Source organism: Heterodontus francisci, chromosome 16 (genome assembly GCF_036365525.1).
Source record: "Heterodontus francisci isolate sHetFra1 chromosome 16, sHetFra1.hap1, whole genome shotgun sequence".
In the NCBI taxonomy this organism is placed as follows: domain Eukaryota; kingdom Metazoa; phylum Chordata; class Chondrichthyes; order Heterodontiformes; family Heterodontidae; genus Heterodontus; species Heterodontus francisci.
This window is the reverse complement of record NC_090386.1, coordinates 18,456,382-18,480,808: the sequence shown is the minus strand read 5'-3', so window position 1 is coordinate 18,480,808 and position 24,427 is coordinate 18,456,382. Positions and strand designations below refer to the sequence as shown.

Genomic DNA, 24,427 nt, shown 5'->3' with positions numbered 1-24,427 from the left:
GTGTGATATTGGAGTCAGCCCTTCAATGGAGTGAAGGATTGGTCTGCATTTGCAACTGCTTTCCCTTGGCTTTCCTTATTCTGACACCAAAACAGAACAACAACTTTTATTTAGAGAGTGCCTTTAATGTGATAAAATGTCCCAAGGTACTTCACAGGAACATTACCAAACAAAAGTTGAGACCAAACCACATAAAACGATATTAGGAAGCTTGGTCAAAGAGGTAGGTTCAAAGAGCATTTCTAAGGAGGAAGGAGAAGTAAAGAGGCAGAGAGGTTTAGGGAGGGAATTCCAGAGCTTAGGGGCCAGACACAGCTGCCAAGGGTGGACTGAAGGAAGTCAAGGATGCGCGAGATGCCAGCATTGGAGGAGAGGAAATAACTTGGAGGGTCATAGAGCTGGGAAGATTACAGACGCAGGGAGGGCAGGAGGGGTCGAGTGAAGGGAGATTTAGAAATCTAAAGAGAAAAGTCAAGGCAATAGAGCAATGTAGTGATTTGGGTAAAGTCAAGCAGAGTGGGTCAGGAAGGAACAGAGAGTAACAGTGCATCACCGAATAAGGCCCATGCAAAGAATAGTAGTAAAAAAATAAAATTATAGGCTCTGTAGATGAATGCACGAAGCATTTGTAACAAGAAAGATGAATTAGCAGCACAAATAGAGATAATTGGTTTGATATAATCACCATTATAGAGACATGGTTGCAAGGTGACCAAGGTTGGGAAATAAAGATTCCAGGATACTTAATATTTTTAAAACAGAGACAGAATGGAAAAGAAGGAGTAGCCCTGATAATAAAGGATGACATAAAGAGAGTAGTGAGAATGAGTCTTGTCTCAGAAGATCAGGAATTAGTCAGTGTGGGTAGAGATTAGGAATAACAAGGGTCAGAAAAGACTGATGGGAGTAGTTTATTGGCCCCCTAACAGTAGATATACCATTGGACAAAGCATTAAGCAAGAAACAATTAGAGCTAGTAACAAAGGCAATGTCATCATTATGGGGGACATTAATCTTCATATAGACCGGACCAAATAAATTGGCAAAGCTAGTCTGGATGATGAGTTTGTAGAGAGCTTTTGCGACTGTTTCCTGCAACAATACATTGTGGAACCAACTAGAAACAGAGCAATTTTAGATCTAGCATTGTGTAATGAGATAGGGTTAATTAGTAATTTCATAGTAAAAGATCTATTGGGTAACCGGGGAAAAAAATCAACAGGCACTTGGAGAGATTTGAGTTACTTAAGGAGAATCAGAATGGATTTTTAAAAAGTAGATCATGCGTGACTAATCTAATTGAATTTTTTGATGAAGTAACAGAGAAGGTTGATAAAGGGAATGCAATGGATGTTGTCTATATGGATTTTAAGAAAGTGTTTGACAAAGTACCACACAAAAGACTGGTTAACAAAATTGAGGCTCATGGAATAGGAGGGTCAGTGTCAGCTTAGATAAAAAATTGGATTAAGGGCAGAAAACAGTGAGTCATGGTAAATGGTTGTTTATCAGACTGGAGGGTGGTACAAAGTGGTGTTCCTCAAGGATCAGTACTAAGACCACTGTTTTTTGGATATATAATAGAATGACTTGGATATTGTAATACAGGGTAATTTTTTTAAAAATTGTCAATGATACCAAACTTGCAGGAATAGCAAACAGTGATGGTGATACAAGTCGACTGCAACAGGACATAGATAGGGGAGCAGAATGGGCAGACAAGTGGCAGACGGAATTTAATATAAACAAGTGTGAGGTGATGCATTTTGGCAGAAGGGATAGGGAGAGACAGTATAGATTTAAAAGCCTATTTTTAAAGAGTGTGCAGAAACAGAGGGATCTGGGGGTTCATGTGCATCGATCTTTGAAGGTGACAGGACATATGCAGACAGTGGTCAGCAAGACATATGGGGTCTTGGGCTTCATAAATAGAGGTGTCGAGTACAAAATCAGGGAGGCAGTATCAAACCTTTATAAAGCTCTGGTTAGGACACAACTGGAGTATTGTGTCTAATTCTGATCAGCACACATTAGGAAGGATATAGAAACATAGAAAATAGGAGCAGGAGTAGGCCATTCGGCCCTTCGAGCCTGCTCCGCCATTCATTATGACCATGGCTGATCATCCAACTCAGTAACCTGTTCCCGCTTTCTCCCCATATCCTTTGATCCCTTTTGACCCAAGAGCTACATCTAACTCCTTCTTGAAAACATACAATGTTTTGGCCTCAACTGCTTTCTGTGGTAGTGAATTCCACAGGCTCACCACTCTCTGGGTGAAGAAATTTCTCCTCATCTCAGTCCTGAATCCCGTATCCTTAGACTATGATCCCTGGTTCTGGACTCCCCCACCATCAGGAACATCCTTCCTGCATCTACCCTGTCAAGTCCTGTTAGAATTTTATAGGTTTCCATGAGATCCCCATCACTCTTCTGAACTCCAGCGAATATAATCCTAACCGACTCAATCTCTCCTCATACATCAGTCCCACCATCCCAGGAATCAAGTCTGGTAAACCTTTGCTGCACTCCCTCTATAGCAAGAACATCCTTCCTCCGATCAGGAGACCAAAACTGCACACAATATTCCATGTGTGGCCTCACCAAGGCCCTGTATAATTGCAGCAAGACATCCCTGCTGCTGTACTCGAATCCTCTCGCTATGAAGGCCAACATTCCATTTGCCCTTTTTTACCGCCTGTTGCACTTGCATGCTTACCTTCAGTGACTGGTGCACAAGAACACCCAGGTCTCGCTGCATATTCCCCTCTCTCAGTTTATAGCCGTTCAGATAATAATCTGCCCTCCTGTTTTTGCTGCCAAAGTGGATAACCTCACATTTATCCACATTATACTGCATCTGCCATGCATTAGCCCACTCACTCAACTTGTCCAAATCACCCTGAAGCCTCTCTGCATCCTCCTCACAACTCACCCTCCCACCCCGTTTTGTGTCATCTGCAAATTTGGAGGTATTACATTTAGGGTTCTTGAGGGGGTGCAGAGGTCGTTTAATAAAATGGTTTGAGGGATGAGGGATTTTAGCTACAAGGTTGGGTTGGACAAGTTGTTGTTGTTCTCCTTGGAGCAAAAGAGTTTGAAGGGGGATTTGATAGAGGTGTACAAGATTATGACAGGTTTGATAAGGTAGGCAAGGAAAAACTGTTCCCATTAGCTGATTGTACAAAGGTGTAAGGAACACAGATTGAAGGTTTTGGGCAAGAGATGCAAGGGGTATGTGAGGAAGAACGTGGGAATGACCTGGAACTCGCTGCCTATGAGGGTGGTGGAAGCAGAAATGGTGAATGATTTCAAAAGGAAATTGGATGGACACTTGGAGGAAATAAACTTGCAGAGCTACAGGGATAGAGCGAGGGAATGGGAGTGACTGGATTGCTCTGGGGAGAGCAGCATCGACTTGATGGGCTGAATGACCTCCTTCTGTGCCGTAAATGACTCTGACTGTATAAAAAGTGATCATAATAGAATTAAATTCCATATTAAGTTTGAGAACGACATACTCAAATCCAAAACAAGAATTTTCAACTTGAACTAAGCCAAGTATGAGGAGAGAGATGGCTAAGGTTGATTGGGTAAAGTGGACTAAAGGGTAAGGTGGTAAATAAACAGTGGAAACATTTAAAGAAATGATTCAAAATTTTCAACAAATATATGTTCTACTATAAACAAAAGCTCAGCAAGAAAGATCCATTGTGGCTTACGAGGGAAGATAAGGATAGTATTAGATTAAAGAAGAGACCGATATGTTAAAATACAAGCCTCAGGATTCAAAGAGTTTTAGAAACTAGCAAAGGGTGAAAAAAAAAGTTGATAAAAAGGGGAAAACGAACATAATGGTAAACTAGCCAGGAATATAGAAATGGATTGTGAAAGCTTTTACAAATACATAAAAAGGAGAGCAGCTACAGTAAACGTTAGATCACTGGAGGCAAAGGCAAGAGAAATATTCATGGGAATGAGAAAGTGTTGAAAGATGTTGAAGAAATACTTTGTGCCTATTTCCACAGTGGAAGGCACATATTACATACCAGAAAAAGAGAGTAACCAAGGGGCTAATAAGAGTGAGGAAATTAAATTAATTAATATCAGCAGAGACAAACTATTAGAGAAACTTAAGGGACTAAACTTCGACAAATCCCCAGGACCTGATGGCCCACATCCGCGGGTCCCAAACGAGGTTGCTGCAGAGATAGCGGATGGGCTGGTTATGATTTTTTCAAAATTCCTCAAATTCTAGAACGGTCCCAGCAGATTGGAAGTTTGCAAATGTAACACTGCTATTCAAAATAGAAGGGTGAGAGGAAACAGTGACCTACAGGCCAATTAGCCTGACATCAGTCATTGGGTAAATGCAGAAATCTCTTATTAAGGAAGTCCTAACAATGCATTTAAAAATCAGAGTAATATCAGACAGGGTCAGCATGGCATTACAAAAGGGAATAAAAGCAGAAAATCTGGAAATACTCAACAGGTCAGGCAGCATCTGTGGAGAGAGAAAAACAGAATTAATGGGCTGGATTTTGTGTTGGAGGCAGGGCCCCCACTGCCGGGCCGAAAAGGCGGGGTAAAGCCCTCCTCTGCCTTTTTGTGTCACCCCCCCCCCCCCCCCCCCCCGCCCTCGCACACCAGGTGCAATCCTCCGGTCTTTTTAAATCTAAGTTTCAGGAGCTTGGTGACGGGGCCACTTTGCCACAGGGAGACACATCAAATCCTGACCAATGTTTCAGATTGATAACCTTTTATCTGAATTGGGAAAATTTAGATACATAATACAGTGGAGGACAGGAGAGATTAAATGAAAAAAAGAGTCGGTGATGCAAGGCCAAAGGGAGTGGTAATGGGACAATTGAAGAAACAAAAGAGGAGGTGTGAATGGCAGACTGATGAGCAATTGCCATTTGAAAGCAAAGCAAAGAAAATGAATGTAAAACTAAAACCCGCAGAGATAAAGGAAACAAAATGGGGGTAGAGATTACAGACTGAAATTGGTGAACTCAATGTTGAGGTCCTGAACACTGTAAAGTGCCTAATGAGAGCTGTTCCTCAAGCTTATGTTGAGCTTCACTGGACACTGCAGGAGGCCAAGGACAGAATGGTCAGCATGAGAGCAAGTGGAGATTTAAAATGACAGGTGACTGGAAGCACGGGGTCCTGCTTGAGGACTGATCGGAGATGTTCCAAGTCATGTTTCTTTACTTATCTCACTACCACTCCCTTTGGCCTTGTACCACCAACTCTTTGGTCACTTAATCTCTTCTGTCTTCCGTCCTATCACAGACTGTCCCTTCCATTCTTTTTCCCGGTCTCCCCACTTTCACTTCCTTAAAATCTATTATATTTCTAACTTTTCCCAGTTCTGATGAAAGGTCACTGACCTGAAATGTTAACTGTGTTTCTCTCTCCACAGATGCTGCCAGACCTGCTGAGTATTTCAGGCATTTTCTGTTTTTATTTCAGATTTCCAGCATCCACAGTATTTTGCTTTTGCATTTATAAAAGGGAAATCGTTTTAACAAATTTATTCGAGTGTTTTCAGGATGTTACTAGAAGGGTAGATAAAGGGGAACCAGTAGATGTAGTATACCCGGATTTCCAAAAAGCATTCGGTAAGGGGCCACATAAAAGATAAGGGCTCATGGAGTTGTGGATAATGTATTAACATGGATGGAGGATTGTTAACAGACAGGAAGCAGACAGCAGGGTTAAATGGGGCATTTTCAGGTTGGCAGGATGAGTTCTGCAAGGATCAGTGCTGGGGCATCAGCTATTTACAATCTATATTGATAATTTAGAGGATAAAACCGAGAATAATGTATCCACATTTGTTGATGATACAAAGCTAAGTGGGAATGTAAACTGTGGAGAGGACACAAAGAGGCTGCAAAAAGAAATAGGTTACGTGAGTGGTCAAAAAGTGGCAGATGGAGTATAATGTGGCTAAGTGTGAGGTTATTCACTTTGGTAGTGAGCATAGAAAAGCAGAATTTTTTTTGAAAAGGCATGAAACTTCTAAATGTCGATGTCCAGAGAGACCTAAGCCTGCTCCTACATGGAACACATTTAGCATGCAGGCCATAGCAACTAATTAGGAAGCCAAGTGTGTGTTGACTTGTATTACAAGGGGACTGGAGTACAAGAATAAGAGAGTCTTGCTCCAATTATATAGCACTTTAGTGAGCCCACACCTGGAGTACAGTGTGCTGTCTTGGTCTCCATACCTAAGCAAACATTTACTTAACTTGGAGGCAGTACAGTGAAGGTTCACGAGATTAGTTCCTGGGTTGTCCTTTGGTGAGAGGCTGAGTAAATGTGGCCTATATTCTCTGGCGTTTAGAAGAATGGGGGGTGATCTCATTGAAACCTACAAGATTCTGAAGGGGTGTGACAGGTAGACAGTGAGAGGTTGTTTCCCCTGGCTGGGGAAGCTAGAACACGGGGGCACGGTCTCAGGATAAAGAGTCAATCATTTAGGACTGAGATGAGGAGAAATTACTTCACTCAGAGGGTTGTGAATCTTGGATTTCTCTACCCCAGAGGATTGTGGATGCTCCATCGATGAATACATTCAAGTTTGAGATAGACTTTTGGTCTCTTGGGGAAGCCAGGGATATGTGGAGTGGGCAGGAAAGTGGAGTAAGGCAGAAGATCAGCCATGATCGCATTGAGTGCCGGAGCATGCTCGAGGGGCTGAATGGTCTACTCCTGTTCCTATTTCTCATGTTCTGATGTTCTTATGCTAAGGAGGGATTTGAAAGCAAGGATGTGAATTTTAAAATCAACAATGAACAATCTAATAAAAGGAATGGTTGGGCAAGTTCCCCTTCTCCACAGTGCTTCAGGGCCCTGGGATTGAAGTGCTCTGGTTAAGATGTTCCCAAAAGCATCTGCAGGACAATTGCTGCCTTTGCTAACAATTTGCCTGCTGCGTGGGAAGAGCTCAGTAGGTTCCTGGTGCCTCCTCAAAACAGCAGCTGGCATCACAGGCCAAATCTGCCAATGGCTGTGCTCACCCGCCCATTTTCCTCTCTCCAAGACTGATTCCACAAAGAGTTACGGCCCTCTCTGACAGTTTACCTTGTATCTTTTCTCTCTTCAGATGACAGACCCCCACTGCCAGCTCCATTTGAGCATCGCTGTGTGTCATTCAGAACAGCACCTGTCAGCAGCCTCTACACGTGTAACCTCCAGGAGGTGCTCGGAGGGTAATAGATGATTTCTGGCAAAGGATCGTCAAACACAAATATATATCTGAGAATTGTCAATGTTTCAAAAATGATAACTGCACACAAACTTACTGTAGTATAACACAGTGTTATTGTGAGCAAATAGTGTTAGATTATGAGCGGGTGTCATGTATCTGTGTGTTAGAGTGATGGGTTAGTGTCAGAGTGTGAAAGAATGTGATATATTAGTGTGTTACAGTGAATGTCTAGTGTCAGAGTGTGACAGAATGTGGTATATCAGTGTGTTACAGTGAATGTCTAGTGTCAGAGTGTGAAAGAATGTGGTATATTGGTGTGTTACAGGGGTTAGTGTGATAGCATGTGGTATACCAGTGTGTTACAGTGAGGGGTTAGTGTCAGAGCGTGATAGAGTGCGGTATATCAGTGTGTTACAGTGAGGGGTTAGTGTCAGAGTGTGAAAGAATGTGGTATATCAGTGTGTTACAGTGAAGAGTTAGTGTCAGAGTGTGAAAGAATGTGGTATATCAGTGTGTTACAGTGAATGTCTAGTGTCAGAGTGTGAAAGAATGTGGTATATCAGTGTGTTACAGTGAATGTCTAGTGTCAGAGTGTGAAAGAATGTGGTATATCAGTGTGTTACAGTGAATGTCTAGTGTCAGAGTGTGACAGAATGTGGTATCCCAGTGTGTTACAGTGAGGGGTTAGTGTCGGAGTGTGACAAAATGTGGTATATCAGTGTGTTACAGTGAATGTCTAGTGTCAGAGTGTGATAGAGTGCGGTATATCAGTGTGTTACAGTGAAGAGTTAGTGTCAGAGTGTGAAAGAATGTGGTATATCAGTGTGTTACAGTGAAGAGTTAGTGTCAGAGTGTGAAAGAATGTGGTATATCAGTGTGTTACAGTGAATGTCCAGTGTCAGAGTGTGAAAGAATGTGGTATATCAGTGTGTTACAGTGAATGTCTAGTGTCAGAGTGTGACAGAATATGGTATATTGGTGTGTTACAGGGGTTAGTGTGATAGCATGTGGTATCCCAGTGTGTTACAGTGAGGGGTTAGTGTCGGAGTGTGACAGAATGTGGTATATCAGTGTGTTAGAGTGAGGGGTTAGTGTTAGAGTGTGACTGTGTGTCCATATCAGTGTGTTGCAGTGAGCAGTTAATGTCTTGGAGTCATAGAGTCATACAGGCATACAGTACAGAAACAGGCCCTTCGGCCCATCGTGTCCGTGCCGGCCATCAAGCACCTATCTATTCTAATCCCATTTTCCAGCACTTGGCCCGTAGCCTCGTATGCTACGGCATTTCAAGTACTCATCTAAATACTACTTAAATGTTGTGAAGGTTCCTGCCTCTACCACCCCTTCAGGCAGTCTGTTCCAGATTCCAGCCACCCTCTTGGTGAAATTTTATTTCCTCAATCCCCTCTAAACCTCCTGCCCCTTACCTTAAATCTATGCCCCCTGGTTATTGACCCCTCCACTAAGGGAAAAAGTTTCTTCCTATCTACCCTACCTATGCCCCTCATAATTTTGTATACCTCAATCAGGTCCCCCTTCAGCCTTCTCTGCTCTAAGGAAAACAACCCTAGCCTATCCTGTCTCTCTTCATAGCTGAAATGCTCCAGCCCACACAACATCCTGGTGAATCTCCTCTGCACCCTCTCCGGTGCAATCACATCCTTCCTATAGTGTGGTGACCAAAACTGTAAACAGTACTCCAGCTGTGGCCTAACTAGCATTTTATACAGCTCCATCATAATCTCCCTGCTCTTATATTCTTAGGACTAATGGGATCAAGGGATATGGGGAGAAAGCAGGAACAGGTTACTGAGTTTGGATGATCAGTCATGACCGTATTGAATGGTGGAGCAGGCTCGAAGGGCCGAATGGCCTATTCCTGCTCCTATTTTTCTATGTTTCTATATTCTATGCCTTGGTTAATAAAGGCAAGTATCCTATATGCCTTCCTAACCACCTTATCTACCTGTGCTGCTGTCTTCAGTGATCTATGGACAAGTACACCAACATCCCTCTGACCCTCTGTACTTCCTAGTGTCCTACCATCCATTGTATATTCCCTTGCCTTGTTAGTCCTCCCAAAATGCATCACCTCACACTTCTCAGGATTAAATTCCATTTGCCACTGCTCTGCCCGTCTTACCAGCCCATCTATATCGTCCTGTAATCTAAGGCTTTCCTCCTCACTATTTACGACATCACCAATTTTCGTGTCATCTGCAAACTTACTTATCATACCTCCTATATTCATGTCTAAATCATTAATGTATGCTACAAACAGCAAGGGTCCCAGCACCGATCCCTGCAGTACACCACTGGTCACAGGCTTTCAATCACAAAAACAACCCTCGACCATCACCCTCTGCTTCCTGCCACTAAGCCAATTTTGGATCAAATTTGCCAAATTGCCCTGGATCCTATGGGCTCTTACCTTCTTGACCAATCTCCTGTGCGGGAACTTATCAAAAGCCTTACTGAAGTCCATGTAGACTACATCAACTGCTTTACCCTCATCTACACATCTCGTCACCTCCTCGAAAAATTCAATCAAGTTAGTTAGGCATGATCTCCCCTTGACAAAGCCATACTGACTATCCTTGATTAATCCCTGTCTCTCCAAGTGGAGATTAATCCTGTCCCTCAGAATTTTTTCCAATAGTTTCCCAACCACTGATGTTAGACTCACCTGCCTGTAATTACCTGGATTATCCCTGCCACCCTTCTTGAATAATGGTACCACATTCGATGTCTTCCAGTCCTCTGGCACCTCTCCTGTAGCCAGAGAGGATTTGAAAATTTGTGTCAGAGCCCCTGTTATCTCCTCCCTTGCCTCACATAACAGCCTGGGATACATCTCATCTGGGCCTGGGGATTTTAAGCCCGCTAAAACCGTTAATACCTCCTCCCTTTCAATGCTAATTTGTTCGAGTATATCACAATCCCCCTCCCTGATCTCTACACCTACATCGTCCTTCTCCATAGTGAACACAGATGAAAAGTAATCATTTGAAACCTCACCTATGTCCTCCGGCTCCACACACAGATTGCCACTTTGGTCCCTAATGGACCCTACTCTTTCCCTGCTTATCCTCCTGCCCTTATTATACTTAGAAAATGCCTTGGGATTTTCCTTTATCTTGCCCGCCAGTGTTTTTTCATGCCCCCTCTTTGCTCTCCTAATTACTTTTTTAAGTACCCCCCCCCCCCCTACACTTTCTATACTTCGCTAGTGCCTCTGCTGTTTTCAGCACTCTGAATCTGCCATAAGCCTTTTTTTTTCCTGCTCCGATCCTCTAGATCCCTTGACATCCAGGGTTCCCTGGACTTGTTGGTTCTACCCTTCACCTTTACAGAAACATGTTAGCCCTGAACTCTCACTATTTCCTTTTTGAATGACTGCCACTGGTCCCAGCCCACTTTGGCCAGATCCCGTTTTATCATATCGAAATCGATCTTCCCCCAATTCAGTACCTTTATTTCCGGCCCGTCTTTTTCCATAGCTACCTTAAATCTTACAGGTCACTATCCCCGAAATGCTCCCCCACTGACACTTCTACCACTTGTCTGGCTTCATTCTCTAGGATTAGGTCCAGTACAGCCCCTTCTCTTGTTGGACTTTCTATGTACTGGCTCAAAAAGGTATCCTGTATGCATTTTAAGAATTCCATCCCCTTTAAGCCTTTTGCACTAAGACTATCCCAGTTAATATTGGGGAAGTTGAAGTTGAAATCCCCTACTATTATTGCCCTATTATTTTTATTACAGAGTGTGATATAGTAAGCTCCTTCGCCCGTTTCCCATTGGCTGTTTTCTTGGCACTGATTTATTTTAGGGGACGATTCGGAAGTGTTCATCGATGTACCACTCGCTCCACAGGTCTCCAACTTGCCATGAAAATCATCAAAGTTAGATGTGCCAAAGAGAAGGTAAGCTTGGAAATTTCTTCCATTCAAAACCCGGAACTTTCCCATTACATAGACTGTTCCATTCCTGACTGAGCTGCTCCCCTTGAAACTTCTCCTCTGGTATCCTTGGACAAAAAGGATTGTGTTCTGTCTTGTATACCTGTTCCATGAAGTCCATGAAAGTTTTGATGCTGGAACCCCTTGCAGAGTGAGAGGGTCTGAGTGGTGTGATGCTGACAGGCCTCTCATAAACAGCACACTGGATGTCTAATTCTCCATTGTTCCTGGTCTACGTTTTCATCACTTTGCTGTTCATACAACTCCTGGAACTTTTCCTTCACAATGTTTGAGTGAATTTTATTTCCAAGCATCTGTTGTTAAGAATCATCCAAGGCTATTCCTATTTTGGATTAAGCTCCTCCCAGTCTCTGATACAAACTTCTGCAGGAACTGTATTAAACTGTTTTGCTTGCTCAATCGTTTCTACACGTGCTGACTGTTTGGTGGAGCTTAGTGGTGACCTCACCTTTAAGAAACTGTACCTTTAAGAGACCAGGCCACAGATGACATCATCATACACCTATAAGGAGGCGACACCATTTGGAAAGAAAATGTGCATCGGGATTGCAAAGAGTCCACACACCCCAGTGTGGAAAAGATCTGGACCTGAACAATGTGTAGAGCTCACGTAATGTAGATAATTAAGATAATAAATAGTGTTTGGGTTGAATTACCACATACTATCACACTCAAGCAGTGTGCATTGCACACGATCAGATGATGTACCACTGCCCCATTCGGCACCATGACAGAACTGACAGACTGAGAGACAGATAGAGAGAGAGTGGACAGATTGAGAGAAAAAGGTAAATAACAGAATGAGAGAGAGAGAAAGCTAAGTTTCATGTGCTTTCACAAGATTCAGTTCTCTGGGAAAGAGATGGAGGCAGGCAGAACTGGAGAGGAGGTTCTGTTCCAACTGGGAGTACATGGCTTTATGATTTCAAACACTGTGTTCTCCAATTTAAAACTCAGTTCAAACCTCTGCAACAGCCATGTAATCATGTGACTAAAACTAATCTGACCACTTATTCTGTGTATAGGGGAATCAACGACTGGGTCCCCATTGTTCCTACACTGCCTGTCACTAGGCAAACGTCTTTCTCGTCAGGGGCTTGCAATTTTAAGTTTTAATGTTCATGTGACGAAATGATGTGTGCCTCAGTCTTGGCAGGTGGGGGGTTTGCCTGACAGTGAACAATACAGCAGACACACGCACATGCACACACACACGCACATGCGCCTGCACACGCACACAAACATGCGTGCGCACAAGCGTTCACACGCACAAATGCACACAGTCACGCACACACGCACACATACACGCATGCACACACACATATATGCATACACACACATGCACACATACGCGCATACACACACATGCACACATACGCGCAGACACACACAGGCACACACACAGGTGCACACACACGCATAAACGCGCATGCACATGCGCGCACACATGCATTCACACACATTCACGCACGCACACATGCACACAATCAACCACGCACACACCCGCGCACACACGCATACATGTACACACACACACATGCATGCACACACACCCACACACACATGCGCGCATGCACACACATACACCCTCGCACACGCACGTACACACGCACACACGCATACACACGCACACTTGCGCACACATGCACAAACGCACACGCAGGCACGCACACACACCATGCCCACACACACACGCACACACACGCACTCATACACAGACACGCACACACACAAAGAGACAGACAGAGAGGAAAAAGGGTAAGCTGTTTTCTGGTGAGGTAGGGTTTCACATAGGTTATCAGGGGTGGATGGGAGTGCGGAATTCGAGACGCAAACAGATCAGCCATGATCTTATTGAATGGCGGAGCAGGCTAGGCGATATGAATGGCCTGCTTCTGCTCCGAATTGATATGCTCGTATGTTCATATGTTTCGAGGTTCACGGTAAAATCTGTTGAATTCTCTTGGAAGTCAAGTTCTCATTGGTTGCAGACCTCAGGTGTTTGTAGGTTTCTCTCATAGTTGAAAATTCAGTTTGAAGACAAGACACTTCCAAATTCACTGCTACATAAGTTGAACCAGCCGGGCATCTCCCTTCTGGCTCGTTGGATCTTCTCCCAGCCCTTTGCTAGACAAGCTGTTTGATGTTGCTTCTTTCTGGCTGTCTCTTTCTCTCTCTTGGAGGGCTGCCTTTTAAGGTAAAAAGTTTGTCACATCATCTTCTAGTGACCACACAATGGCATTGATGAGAATAATCTGGTTAGGATGTTTACACTTCATACCTTCTTTGTTTCAGTAGAACCCATTCAATTCAAGTATGTTTCAGGATGTGCTTCGGATGGATGCAATGACACCTCTTAGCTTTGAAGGTATTCTTTGTACTAAACCGACAGTGTGCCAATATTCGAAGACACATGCGGCCATCTGTTGCCGCATTGTCCATTTTCTTGACAAGGCAAAGTCAATTTTTGTAACTCTTCAATTTTAGTCTGTAATTTATCATCGTCACACTTCTAGTTAGCTTGACAAGATTTTTTTTATTCGATCAGGGGATGTGGGCGTCACTGGATAGGCCAGCATTTTTGCCCATCCCTATTTGCCCTTGAGAAGGTAGTGCTGAGCTGCCTTCTTGAACCGCTGCAGTCCATGTGGGGTAGGTACACCCACAGTGCTGTTAGGAAGGGAGTTCCAGGATTTTGACCCAGCGACAATGAAGGAACAGTGATATAGTTCCAAGTCAGGATGGTGTGGGGCTTGGAGGGGAACTTGCAGGTGGTGGTGTTCCCATGCATTTGCTGCCCTTGTCCTTCTAGGTGGTAGAGGTTGTGGGTTTGGAAGGTGCTGTCGAAGGAGCCTTGATGCATTGCTGCAGTGCATCCTGTATATGGTACACACTGCTGCCACTGTGCGTCGGTGGTGAGGGGAGTGAATGTTGATGGATGGGTTGTCAATCAAGCAGGCTGCTTTGTCCTGGATGGAGTCGAGCTTCTTGAGTGTTGTTGGACCTGCACCCATCCAGGCAAGTGGAGAGTATTCCATCACACTCCTGAATTGTGCCTTGTAGATGGTGGACAGGCTTTGGGGAGACAGGAGGTGAGTTACTCGCCACAGAATTCCCAGTCTCTGACCAGCTCTAGTAGCCACAGTATTTACATGGCTACTCCAGTTCAGTTTCTGGTCAATGGTAACCCCTAGGATGTTGATAGTGGGGGATTCAGCGATGGTAATGCCACTGAATGTCAAGGGGAGATGGTTAGATTCTGTCTTGTTGGAGATGGTCTTGGCTGGGACTTGTGTGGTGCGAATGTTACTTGCCACTTATCAGCCCAAGCCTGGATATTGTCCAGATCCTGCTGCATTTCTACACGGACTGCTTCAGTATCTGAGGAGTTGCGAATGATGCTGAATATTGTGCAATCATCAGCGAACGTCCCCACTTCTGGCCTTATGATGGAGGAAAGGTCATTGATGAAGCAGCTGAAGATGGTTAGGCCTAGGACACGACCCTGAGGAACTCCTACAGTGATGTTCTGGGACTGAGACGATTGACCTCCAACAACCACAACCATCTTCCTTTGCGCTAGGTATGACTCCAACCAGTGGAGAATTTTCTCCCTGTTTCCCAATGACCTCAGATTTGCTCGGGCTCCTTGATGCCATACTTGGTCAAATGCTGCCTTGATGTCAAGGGCAGTCACTCTCACCTCGTCTCTTGAGTTCAGCTCTTTTGTCCATGTTTGGACTAAGGCCGTAATAAAATCAGGAGCTGAGTGGCCCTGGCGGAACCCAAACTGAGAGTCACTGAGCAGGTTATTGCTGAACATGTGCTGCTTGATAGCACAGTTGTCAACCCCTTCCATCACTTTGCTGAAGATCGAGAGTAGACTGATAGGACGGTAATTGGATTAGATTTGTCCTGCTTTTTATGTACAGGACATACCTGGGCAATTTTCCACATTGTTGGGTAGATGCCAGTGTTGTAGCTGTACTGGAACAGCTTGGCTAGGGGCACGGCAAGTTGTGGTGCACAGGCCTTCAGTACTATCGCCGGAATATTGTCAGGGCCCATAGCTTTTGCAGTATCTGATGCCTTCAGTCGTTTCTTGATATCAGATGGAGCAATTAATAAAATCTGTGATGCTGAGGACTTCAGGAGGAGGCTGAGATGGATCATCAACTCTGCACTTCTGGCTGAAGATTGTTGCAAATGCTTCAGCCTTATCTTTTGCACTGATGTGCTGGGCTCCCCCATTATTGAGGATGGGGATATTTGTGGAGTCACCTCCTCCTGTCAGTTGTTCAATTTTCCACCACCATTCACGACTGAATATGGCAGGACTGCAGAGCTTAGATCTGATCTGTTGGTTGTGGGATCGCTTAGCTCTATCGCATGCTGCTTCCACTGTTTGGCATGCAAGTAGTCCTGTGTTGTAGCTTCACCAGGTTGACACCTCATTTTGAGATATGCCTGGTGCTGCTCCTGGCATGTCCTCCTGCACTCTTCATTGAAGCAGGTTGGTCTCCTGGCTTGATGGTAATGGTAGAGTGGGGGATATGCCGGGCCATGAGGTTACAGATTGTGGTTGAGTACAATTCTGCTGCTGCTGATGGCCCACAGCGTCTCATGGATGCCCAGTTTTGCATTGCTAGATCTGTTCAAAATCTATTCCATTTAGCACGGTGGTAGTGCCACACAACATGATGGTCCTATCCTCAATGTGAAGATGGGACTTAGTCTCCACAAGGACTGTGCGGTGGTCATTCCTACTAATACTGTCAAGGACAGATGCATCTGCGACAGGCAGATTGGTGAGGACGAGGTCAAGTATGTTTTTCCCTCACCACCTGCTGCAGACCCATTCTAGTAGCCATATCCTTTAGGGCTCACCCAGCTTGGTCAGTAGTGGTGCTATTGAGCCACTCTTGGTGATAGACATTGACGTCCCCCACCCAAAGTACATCTGCGCCCTTGCCACCTTCAGTGCTTCCTCCAAGTGTTGTTCAACATGGAGGAGTACTGATTCATCAGCTGAGGAGGTGGGGGATGAGGAGCGGTGGTGGTGGTAATCAGCAGGAGGTTTCTTTGCCCATGTTTGACCTGATGCCATGAGACGTCATTGCATCCGGTGTCAATGCTGAGGAGAACCAGGGCAACTCCCTCCCGACGACATACCACTGTGCCACCACCTGCCGGTGGGACAGGACATACCCAGGGATGGTGATTGCAGTGTCTGGCACATTGTCTGTAAGGTATGATTCTGTGAGTATGACTATGTCAGGCTGTTGCTTGACTTGTCTGTGGGACAGTTCTCCCAACTTTGGCACAAGCCCCCAGATGTTAGTAAGGAGGGTTTACAGGGCTGGGTTTGCTGTTGTCGTTTCCGGTGCCTAGGTCAATGCCGGGTGGTCCGTCCAGTTTCATTCCTTTTCTTAGACTTTGTAGCGGTTTGATACAACTGAGTGGCTTGCTGGGCCATTTCAGAGGGCTTGTAAGAGTCAACCACATTGCTGTGGGTCTGGAGTCACATGTAGGCCAGACCAGGTAAGGACAGCAGATTTCCTTCCCTAAAGGACATTAGTGAACCAGATGGGTTTTTACAACAATTGACAATGGTTTCATGGTCACAATTAGACTAGCTTATAATTCCAGATTTATTAATTGAATTCAAATTTCACCATCTGCCATGGTAAGTTTTGAACCCATGTCTGGGAAGGAGAGCGCTGACAGACTGGGAGAGTAATGACAGAATGAGAGGGAGAGAGTTGACAGACTGAGAGGAAGGCAGCTGACAGACAGAGTGAGAGAGAGTTAGCAGACAAAGAGAGAGCTGACAGCATGGGAGAGAGGAACAGAGATGGCAGACTGAGAGAGAGAGAGCTGACAGTCTAAGAGAGCTGACAGACTGAGAGAGAGTGCTGACAGACTGAGAGGAAGGTAGCTGTCAGATAGAGGGAGAGAGAGAGCTGACAAACAAAGAGAGAGCTGACAGACTGTGAAAGATAGCTGACAGACTAAAAGAGATGACAGACTGAGAGATGGCACTGACAGATAGAGAGACATTTGACAGACTAAGCAAGGTGACAGACTGAAAGAGGTGACAGACTGAGAGTTAGCGCTGACAGTCTGAGAGTGAGAGAGCTGACAATTGGAGATAGAGAGAGCTGATAGACGGTGAGGGAGAGAGCTGACAGACGATAAGGGAGAGCTGACAGACGGTGAGGGAGAGAGCTGACAGACGGTGAGGGAGAGAGCTGACAGACGGTGAGGGAGACAGCAGACAGACGGTGAGGGAGACAGCAGACAGACGGTGAGGGAGAGCTGACAGACGGTGAGGGAGACAGCAGACAGACGGTGAGGGAGACAGCTGACAGACGGTGAGGGAGACAGCAGACAGATGGTGAGGGAGAGAGCTGACAGACTGAGAGAGAGCTGACAGACTGAGAGAGAGCTGACAGACTGAGAGAGGTGACAGACTGAGAGATAGTACTGACAATCTGAGAGAGAGGGAGAGTTGAACACTGAGCAGTCTGTCAGCTCTCTCAATCTCAGTCTGTCAGCTCTCTCAATCTCAGTCTGTCAGCTCTCTTCCACACAGTGGGCTGGATTTTGTGCGGGTTTCATGGCAGTGTGGCCCAGAAATTCAGAACAGAATCGCCCGTCATGGAACCCAACTCCGTAACGCCAGGTTCCGATTTCCATGAGGTGGTGACGTTCCATGGCGACATCTCCGCTGCTCTGCGATGGGACCATACTTAAATATGTTAAATACCATTTTGCATTAATTAGAATGCAATTCGACATGTTCCTACCAGCCGTTCACAATCATCTGCAGGACGTGCGGAACTCCTGTCCTGGAAAACTGGCGCCCCCGAGGTGAGAGTCCTCGGTGTCTCCAAAGGTTAGGTAAGTTTTGCCTATCTATCGTGCAGACATTGTTGCAACATCAGACACTGCAACTAAGGTTAATCCCCAGAAGTGAGGAGAGGTTGGAACCCTGCAAGTAGATACTATTGAGGAGGGGATGGGGGTGAACTTTGCAAGTGTATGTTGTAGTGAGTTCTTTATGTTGTCTGATGCAACAGAACCTTACTCTGTGTGTTACAGTTGCAGAGTGACTCTGGCTTGACATGACTACATCCTGGTACTGAGCTCACTCGCATAATAAGATCTTAAAGGGACATCACTCTTAAAGGCAATCATACAACATATATTACTGAGGGGGTCGGGGGGGGTGGTGGCGGGGGGGCAGGTGGTGATGGAAGAGGGGTGAACTCTGCAAGTGGATACACTGTTTGGGGGGGGTGGAACTGGGAATCGGTATATTTTGTTGGGGGTCCAGTGCCGGCAACGCAGATGGTTTCCGACGGTCATGATGGCTTGCACTTATTTAAAGATTGTGCAGTCAACGTCAGGTCGAACCATAGAGCTCAATACTGCTGAAACAGGAATGAACACAAATCTCTGCCCGGGTAGGTGTATTTGACCTTTTGTAGGAACCTGAAGTGACCAGGAGCATAGAGTTGGGTATGATTCATCCTGTTTTCCTGGATCCTCTTGCTGTGGTGAGGCATCTCTGCCGAAGGTGGGCCCAAGAGGCAGCTGCGGCTCAGGAGGAAGCTTCCAGATGTGAGCAGAGCAGCCATCAAAGTGAAGAGGAGCCCAGATATGCCAGTGAATCTGTAGGAATTGGATGACATACCTGCAGCTGTCTGAGTGCCAGTGCCAGAGACGACTGTGGATGACCGGAGAGGCTGTCACACACCTCTGCGCACTGCTATATAATGATTTTCAACCAATGGGATTTGGTGGTCACCCTATGCCTGCGGCCCTCAAAATTACTGTGGCCCTAAACGTTTATGCCTCTGGATCATTCCAGGGATCCACTGGGAACATGTGTGGGGTCTCTCAATCTGCAGTGCACCACTGCATCAAGGAGGTGACTGATGCTGTGTTCAGGAGGGCCGGTGACTATGTCCACTACAGGACTGACCCGAAAGGGCCATTGGATTTGGGGACATTGCGGAATTCCCGCAGGTGCAGGACATCATCGACTGCACGCATGTGGCCATCAAAGCTCCCACGGATCAACCAGCCACCTTCATAAACAGAAAGGGGTTTCATTCCATCAATGTCCAAATAGTGTGCGATCACAGAAAACGCTTCCTACAGGTGTGTGCCCAGTTCCCAGGCAGCTGCCATGACTCGTACACCAGTCCCAGGTGCAACTGCTTTTCAGTCCCCCCGCTCACCTTCAGGCAGGGGTGAATTCTTGGGGATAAGGGCTACCTACCCCTTGATGACATGGCTTCTGATGCCAGCGAGGAACTCCGGCAATGCTGCGGAAAAGCATTACAACGCCTGCCACGGCTGCACCCAAGTGACCATTGAGCAGGCCATTGGTATACTGAAGATGTGCTTCCGCTGCCTCTATAGATCTGGTCGTGCCCTACAGTATGCACCAGGCAAGGTTATGCACATCATCGTAGTCTGTTGCGTTCTGTACAACATCGCAGTACAGAGTGGGGAGGCTTTGCAAGATGAAGAGGTACAGGAGCAGGATACATCCTCCGACAATGAGGACACAGAGGGCAAAAGCACAAGAACAAACACACATGGAAGATCAGAGAGCAGTGATGGAGGCCCAACAGGACGAGTAGCGAGCACGGGAGGCAAAGCAGAGACTGATAATTGATCACTTCCAGAATCCCTGAACGTCAATAAATATGTTTGAAAAAACAACTCACCATCATGCATGTCATCTGTAGTCCTCTGCCTCCATAACATCTGTCCCTCCAGCATGACTGGCAGCAACAAACTGAGCCATTGCCCTTGTGACATCATTTGTGCAGTGAAACCTCAGCCCTTCAATGGCCGTCCTCTGAGTGCCTGAAGGCTGGAGGGCCCAGGCTGACTGAGGGCCTCCTGCACCAGTACAGAGCTGTCCTCAGGCATCGTGGCTGCTGGAACTGGACTCACTGACGGAGGGGCTGAGGAGCCCATGTCCATACTTGGACCGCCTTGAGGGGAGCACAGCCTCTCCTCCTCCTTCTCAAGGCTTGTTGTACCTCCCTGCTCTCCGGAGAAGGACCAGGAGTGGTAACACTCTCCATTCTCCTGGTCCTTCTATCGCCCAGCCACCGCTGCATTACAGTCATGTCCAAGGCAAGGGTTTGCAGGTAAGTGAGCATCTGCGGAATGTGTCTCACCTTGAGGGTCACCATCCTCTCCATGGAGGAAGCCATGCGCTCAGATGCCTGGGACACCTGGATGGACACCTCTATCGTCCACTCAAGGCCGATGCATGGCCTCTGGCATCTCCACCAGATGTTGCCTTACCTCTCCCTGCAGCTCCAGCATGCCCTGTGCTGTCAACACCATACGCCCTTCATCAGCCTGGGGCTCAGTATGGGCCTGGCTATTCACAGTCCTCCAACTGCTAGAGGCCTCTGCTGTCTCAGCCTCAGTCAGCTGCTCAGACACATGTGTGGTACTCTCACCAGCTTGTGACCCCAAATCTAATGCCAATCAGATACCCACTGAGGTGAAAGTATCTGCATTGGTGGAAGGTGCAGGAGTGTCATGGGATGGTGCATCCTCTTAGTGTATCTCTTCCTCAGAGGTCAGGTTATTCTCTCGGTGTCCACAAGCATTTGCGAGCACTGCCCTGCAAGATACATAGTGAAGAACAGACATTTAGGTGTTATGGTACAAATGTCACAATGATCACTGCATAGTGTTTGCATATGAAATAGAATTCAGATTCATTCTGTGCATGGCAATATCACTCTTCAACTATACCCGAGCTCAACATCTGATATGGTACGTGCTCCTTGGCTCCTGGCGAACTCCAGCGCAACCTCTTCGGCCTGCAATTGAGGCCACAAATCAGCCATCATGCTACCAGTACTGGATACCTCCCTACTGATGTAGGCCCTCTTCTCCTAAAAGATCAAGGATGCATTCACTGTTAATTTCCCAATGTCCCAACAGCACGGTCAGTGCACCTGGGGGATGTCACTGCTCTCATACTGACTCTACCTGTCATGGGTCTCAACTGCTTTTAGACAAGGGGGACTGGTCTCACATTCGCAGTCAGTCATCTGCTCTCATTACGCTATGACCTTCTTATCATGAGAATGGCTGTATCAACCATGCAGATTTACACTTGTGGGCAAGCAGATCGTAGCAAGCTGTGTGGAACTGCACTACTTACCTTGGCTGAGTGTAGGAGGTCATTGAACCTCTTCCTGCACTGGACCAAGTTACACTGGGTGACCTCACGACTGCTGACCTCTGGGATCTGTGTCCAGGCTTGTTGGTCAGGCAGGAGAACCTCTTCTTGTTATCACTGGGGAAGAGGACCTGCTGCCTTTCCCTTGCAGCCTGGTGGAGGATCAGCAGGGAGACATCACTGAACCATGGGGCCACCCTTACACTTACCCTTACCATGTTGGCAATGGTGGCCGGGGAGATGTTTGCTGAGATGCAAATTCACAATGAAAATGTGATGCTGAAACGAAATGCAAGGAGAGTGAACGCAGGGCAGGCAGCCTTTTAAAAATGTCGCCAGCACTTGATCCAACATCATGTGACGCCAATCAAGGTGCTGCCAATGCTGCCCATGCCACGTGATTCTGGTAACTGGCCAACCGCCACATAATCGCAGCAGCGTGGATGTCAATGGTCATGCAGGACAGCTGATAGTTTCCTCACCCAACACCGTTACCGGTAACATGACTACAAAATCCAGCCCAGTCTGTCAGCTCACTCCTCTCAGTCTGTCAGCTCACTCCTCTCAGTCTGTCAGCTCCCTCCCTCTCAGTCTGTCAGCTCTCTCCCTCTCAGTCTGTCAGCTCTCTCCTCTCAGTCTGTCAGCTCCCTCCTCTCAGTCTGTCAACTCTCTCCCTCTCAGTCTGTCAAATATCTCCCTCTCAGTCTGTCAGCTCTCTCCCTCTCAGTCTGTCAACTCTCTCCCTCTCAGTCTGTCAGCTCTCTCCCTCTCAGTCTGTCAGCTCTCTCCTCTCAGTCTGTCAGCTCTCTCCTCTCAGTCTGTCAACTCTCTCCCTCTCAGTCTGTCAACTCTCACCCTCTCAGTCTGTCAAATATCTCCCTCTCAGTCTATCAGCTCTCTCCCTCTCAGTCTGTCAACTCTCACCCTCTCAGTCTGTCAGCTCTCTCCCTCTCAGTCTGTCAGCTCTCTCCTCTCAGTCTGTCAGCTCTCTCCGTCTCAGTCTGTCAACTCTCACCCTCTCAGTCTGTCAGCTCTCTCCCTCTCAGTCTGTAAGCTCTCTCCCTCTCAGTCTGTCAGCTCTCTCCTCTCAGTCTGTCAGCTCTCTCCCTCTCAGTCTGTCAACTCTCACCCTCTCAGTCTGTCAACTATCTCCCTCTCAGTCTGTCAGCTCTCTCCCTCTCAGTCTGTCAACTCTCACCCTCTCAGTCTGTCAGCTCTCTCCCTCTCAGTCTGTCAGCTCTCTCCTCTCAGTCTGTCAGCTCTCTCCTCTCAGTCTGTCAGCTCTCTCCCTCTCAGTCTGTCAACTCTCACCCTCTCAGTCTGTCAGCTCTCTCCCTCTCAGTCTGTCAGCTCTTTCCCTCTCAGTTTGTCAACTCTCTCCTCTCAGTCTGTCAGCTCTCTCCCTCTCAGTCTGTCAGCTCTCTCCCTCTCAGTCTGTCAGCTCTGACTCCTCTCAGTCTGTCAGCTCTCTCCCTCTCAGTCTGTCAGCTCTCTCCCTCTCAGTCTGTCAGCTCTCTCTTCTCAGTCTGTCAACTCTCTCCCTCTAGAGTCTGTCAAATCTCACACTCTCAGTCTGTCAGCTCTCTCCCTCTCAGTCTGTCAGCTCTCTCCTCTCAGTCTGTCAACTCTCTCCCTCTCAGTCTGTCAACTCTCACCCTCTCAGCCTGTCAACTCTCACTCTCTCAGTCAGTCAGCTCTCTCCCTCTCAGTCTGTCAGCTCTCTCCTCACAGTCTGTCAACTCTCTCCCTCTCAGTCTGTCAGCTCTCTCCCTCTCAGTCTGTCAGCTCTCTCCCTCTCAGTCTGTCAACTCTCTCCCTCTCAGTCTGTCAGCTCTCTCCCTCTCAGTCTGTCAGCTCTCTCCCTCTCAGTCTGTCAGCTCTCTCCTCTCAGTCTGTCAACTCTCTCCCTCTCAGGCTGTCAAATTTCACCCTCTCAGTCTGTCAACTCTCACCCTCTCAGTCTGTCAGCTCTCTCCCTCTCAGTCTGTCAGCTCTCCCCTCACAGTCTGTCAACTCTCTCCCTCTCAGTCTGTCAGCTCTCTCCTCACAGCCTGTCTACACTCTCCCTCTCAGTCTGTCAGCTCTCTCCTCACAGTCTGTCAGCTCTCTCGCTCTCAGTCTGTCAGCTCTCTCCTCACAGTCTGTCAACTCTCTCCCTCTCAGTCTGTCAGCTCTCTCCTCACAGTCTGTCAACTCTCTCCGTCTCAGTCTGTCAGCTCTCTCCCTCTCAGTCTGTCAGCTCACTCCTCTCAGTCTGTCAGCTCTCTCCCTCTCAGTCTGTCAACTCTCTCCTCTCAGTCTGTCAGCTCTCTCCGTCTCAGTCTGTCAACTCTCTCCTCTCAGTCTGTCAACTCACACCCTCTCAGTCTGTCAGCTTTCTCCTCACAGTCTGTCAATTCTCTCCCTCTCAGTCTGTCAGCTCTCTCCCTCTCAGTCTGTCAGCTCTCTCCTCTCAGTCTGTCAGATCTCTCACTCTCAGTCTGTCAACTCTCTCCCTCTCAGTCTGTCAGCTCTCTCCTCTCAGTCTGTCAGCTCTCTCCCTCTCAGTCTGTCAACTCTCTCCCTCTCTGTCTGTCAGCTCTCTCCTCACAGTCTGTCAACTCTCTCGCTCTCAGTCTGTCAGCTCTCTCCTCACAGTCCGTCAACTCTCTCCCTCTCAGTCTGTCAGCTCTCTCCTCACAGTCTGTCAACTCTCAACCTCTCAGTCTGTCAGCTCTCTCCCTCTCAGTCTGTCAGCTCTCTCCTTACAGTCTGTCAACTCTCTCCCTCTCAGTCTGTCAGCTCTCTCCCTCAGTCAGTCAGTACTCTCCCTCTCAGTCTGTCAACTCTCCCTCACAGTCTGTCAGGTCCCTCTCTCTCAGTCAATCAGCTCTCTTCCCCTCAGTCTGTCAGATCTCTCCTCTCAGTCTGTCAGCTCTCTCCTCTCAGTCTGTCAGCTCTCATCCCCTCAGTCTGTCAGCTCTCTCCTCACAGTCTGTCAACTCTCACCCT

General features: G+C 46.9%; 1 protein-coding gene across 1 annotated transcript in view; it reads left to right on the top strand.

Annotated features, from left to right (window-relative positions):
* The window catches only part of mylk2 (myosin light chain kinase 2), a 255,199-nt gene that overhangs the window by 35,669 nt on the left and 195,103 nt on the right, over positions 1-24,427 (top strand). The window contains exons 2-3 of the mRNA XM_068048759.1: positions 7,118-7,223; positions 11,055-11,148. Coding sequence (XP_067904860.1) covers positions 7,118-7,223; positions 11,055-11,148 — 200 coding nt within the window. The remainder of the gene's footprint in view (positions 1-7,117; positions 7,224-11,054; positions 11,149-24,427) is intronic.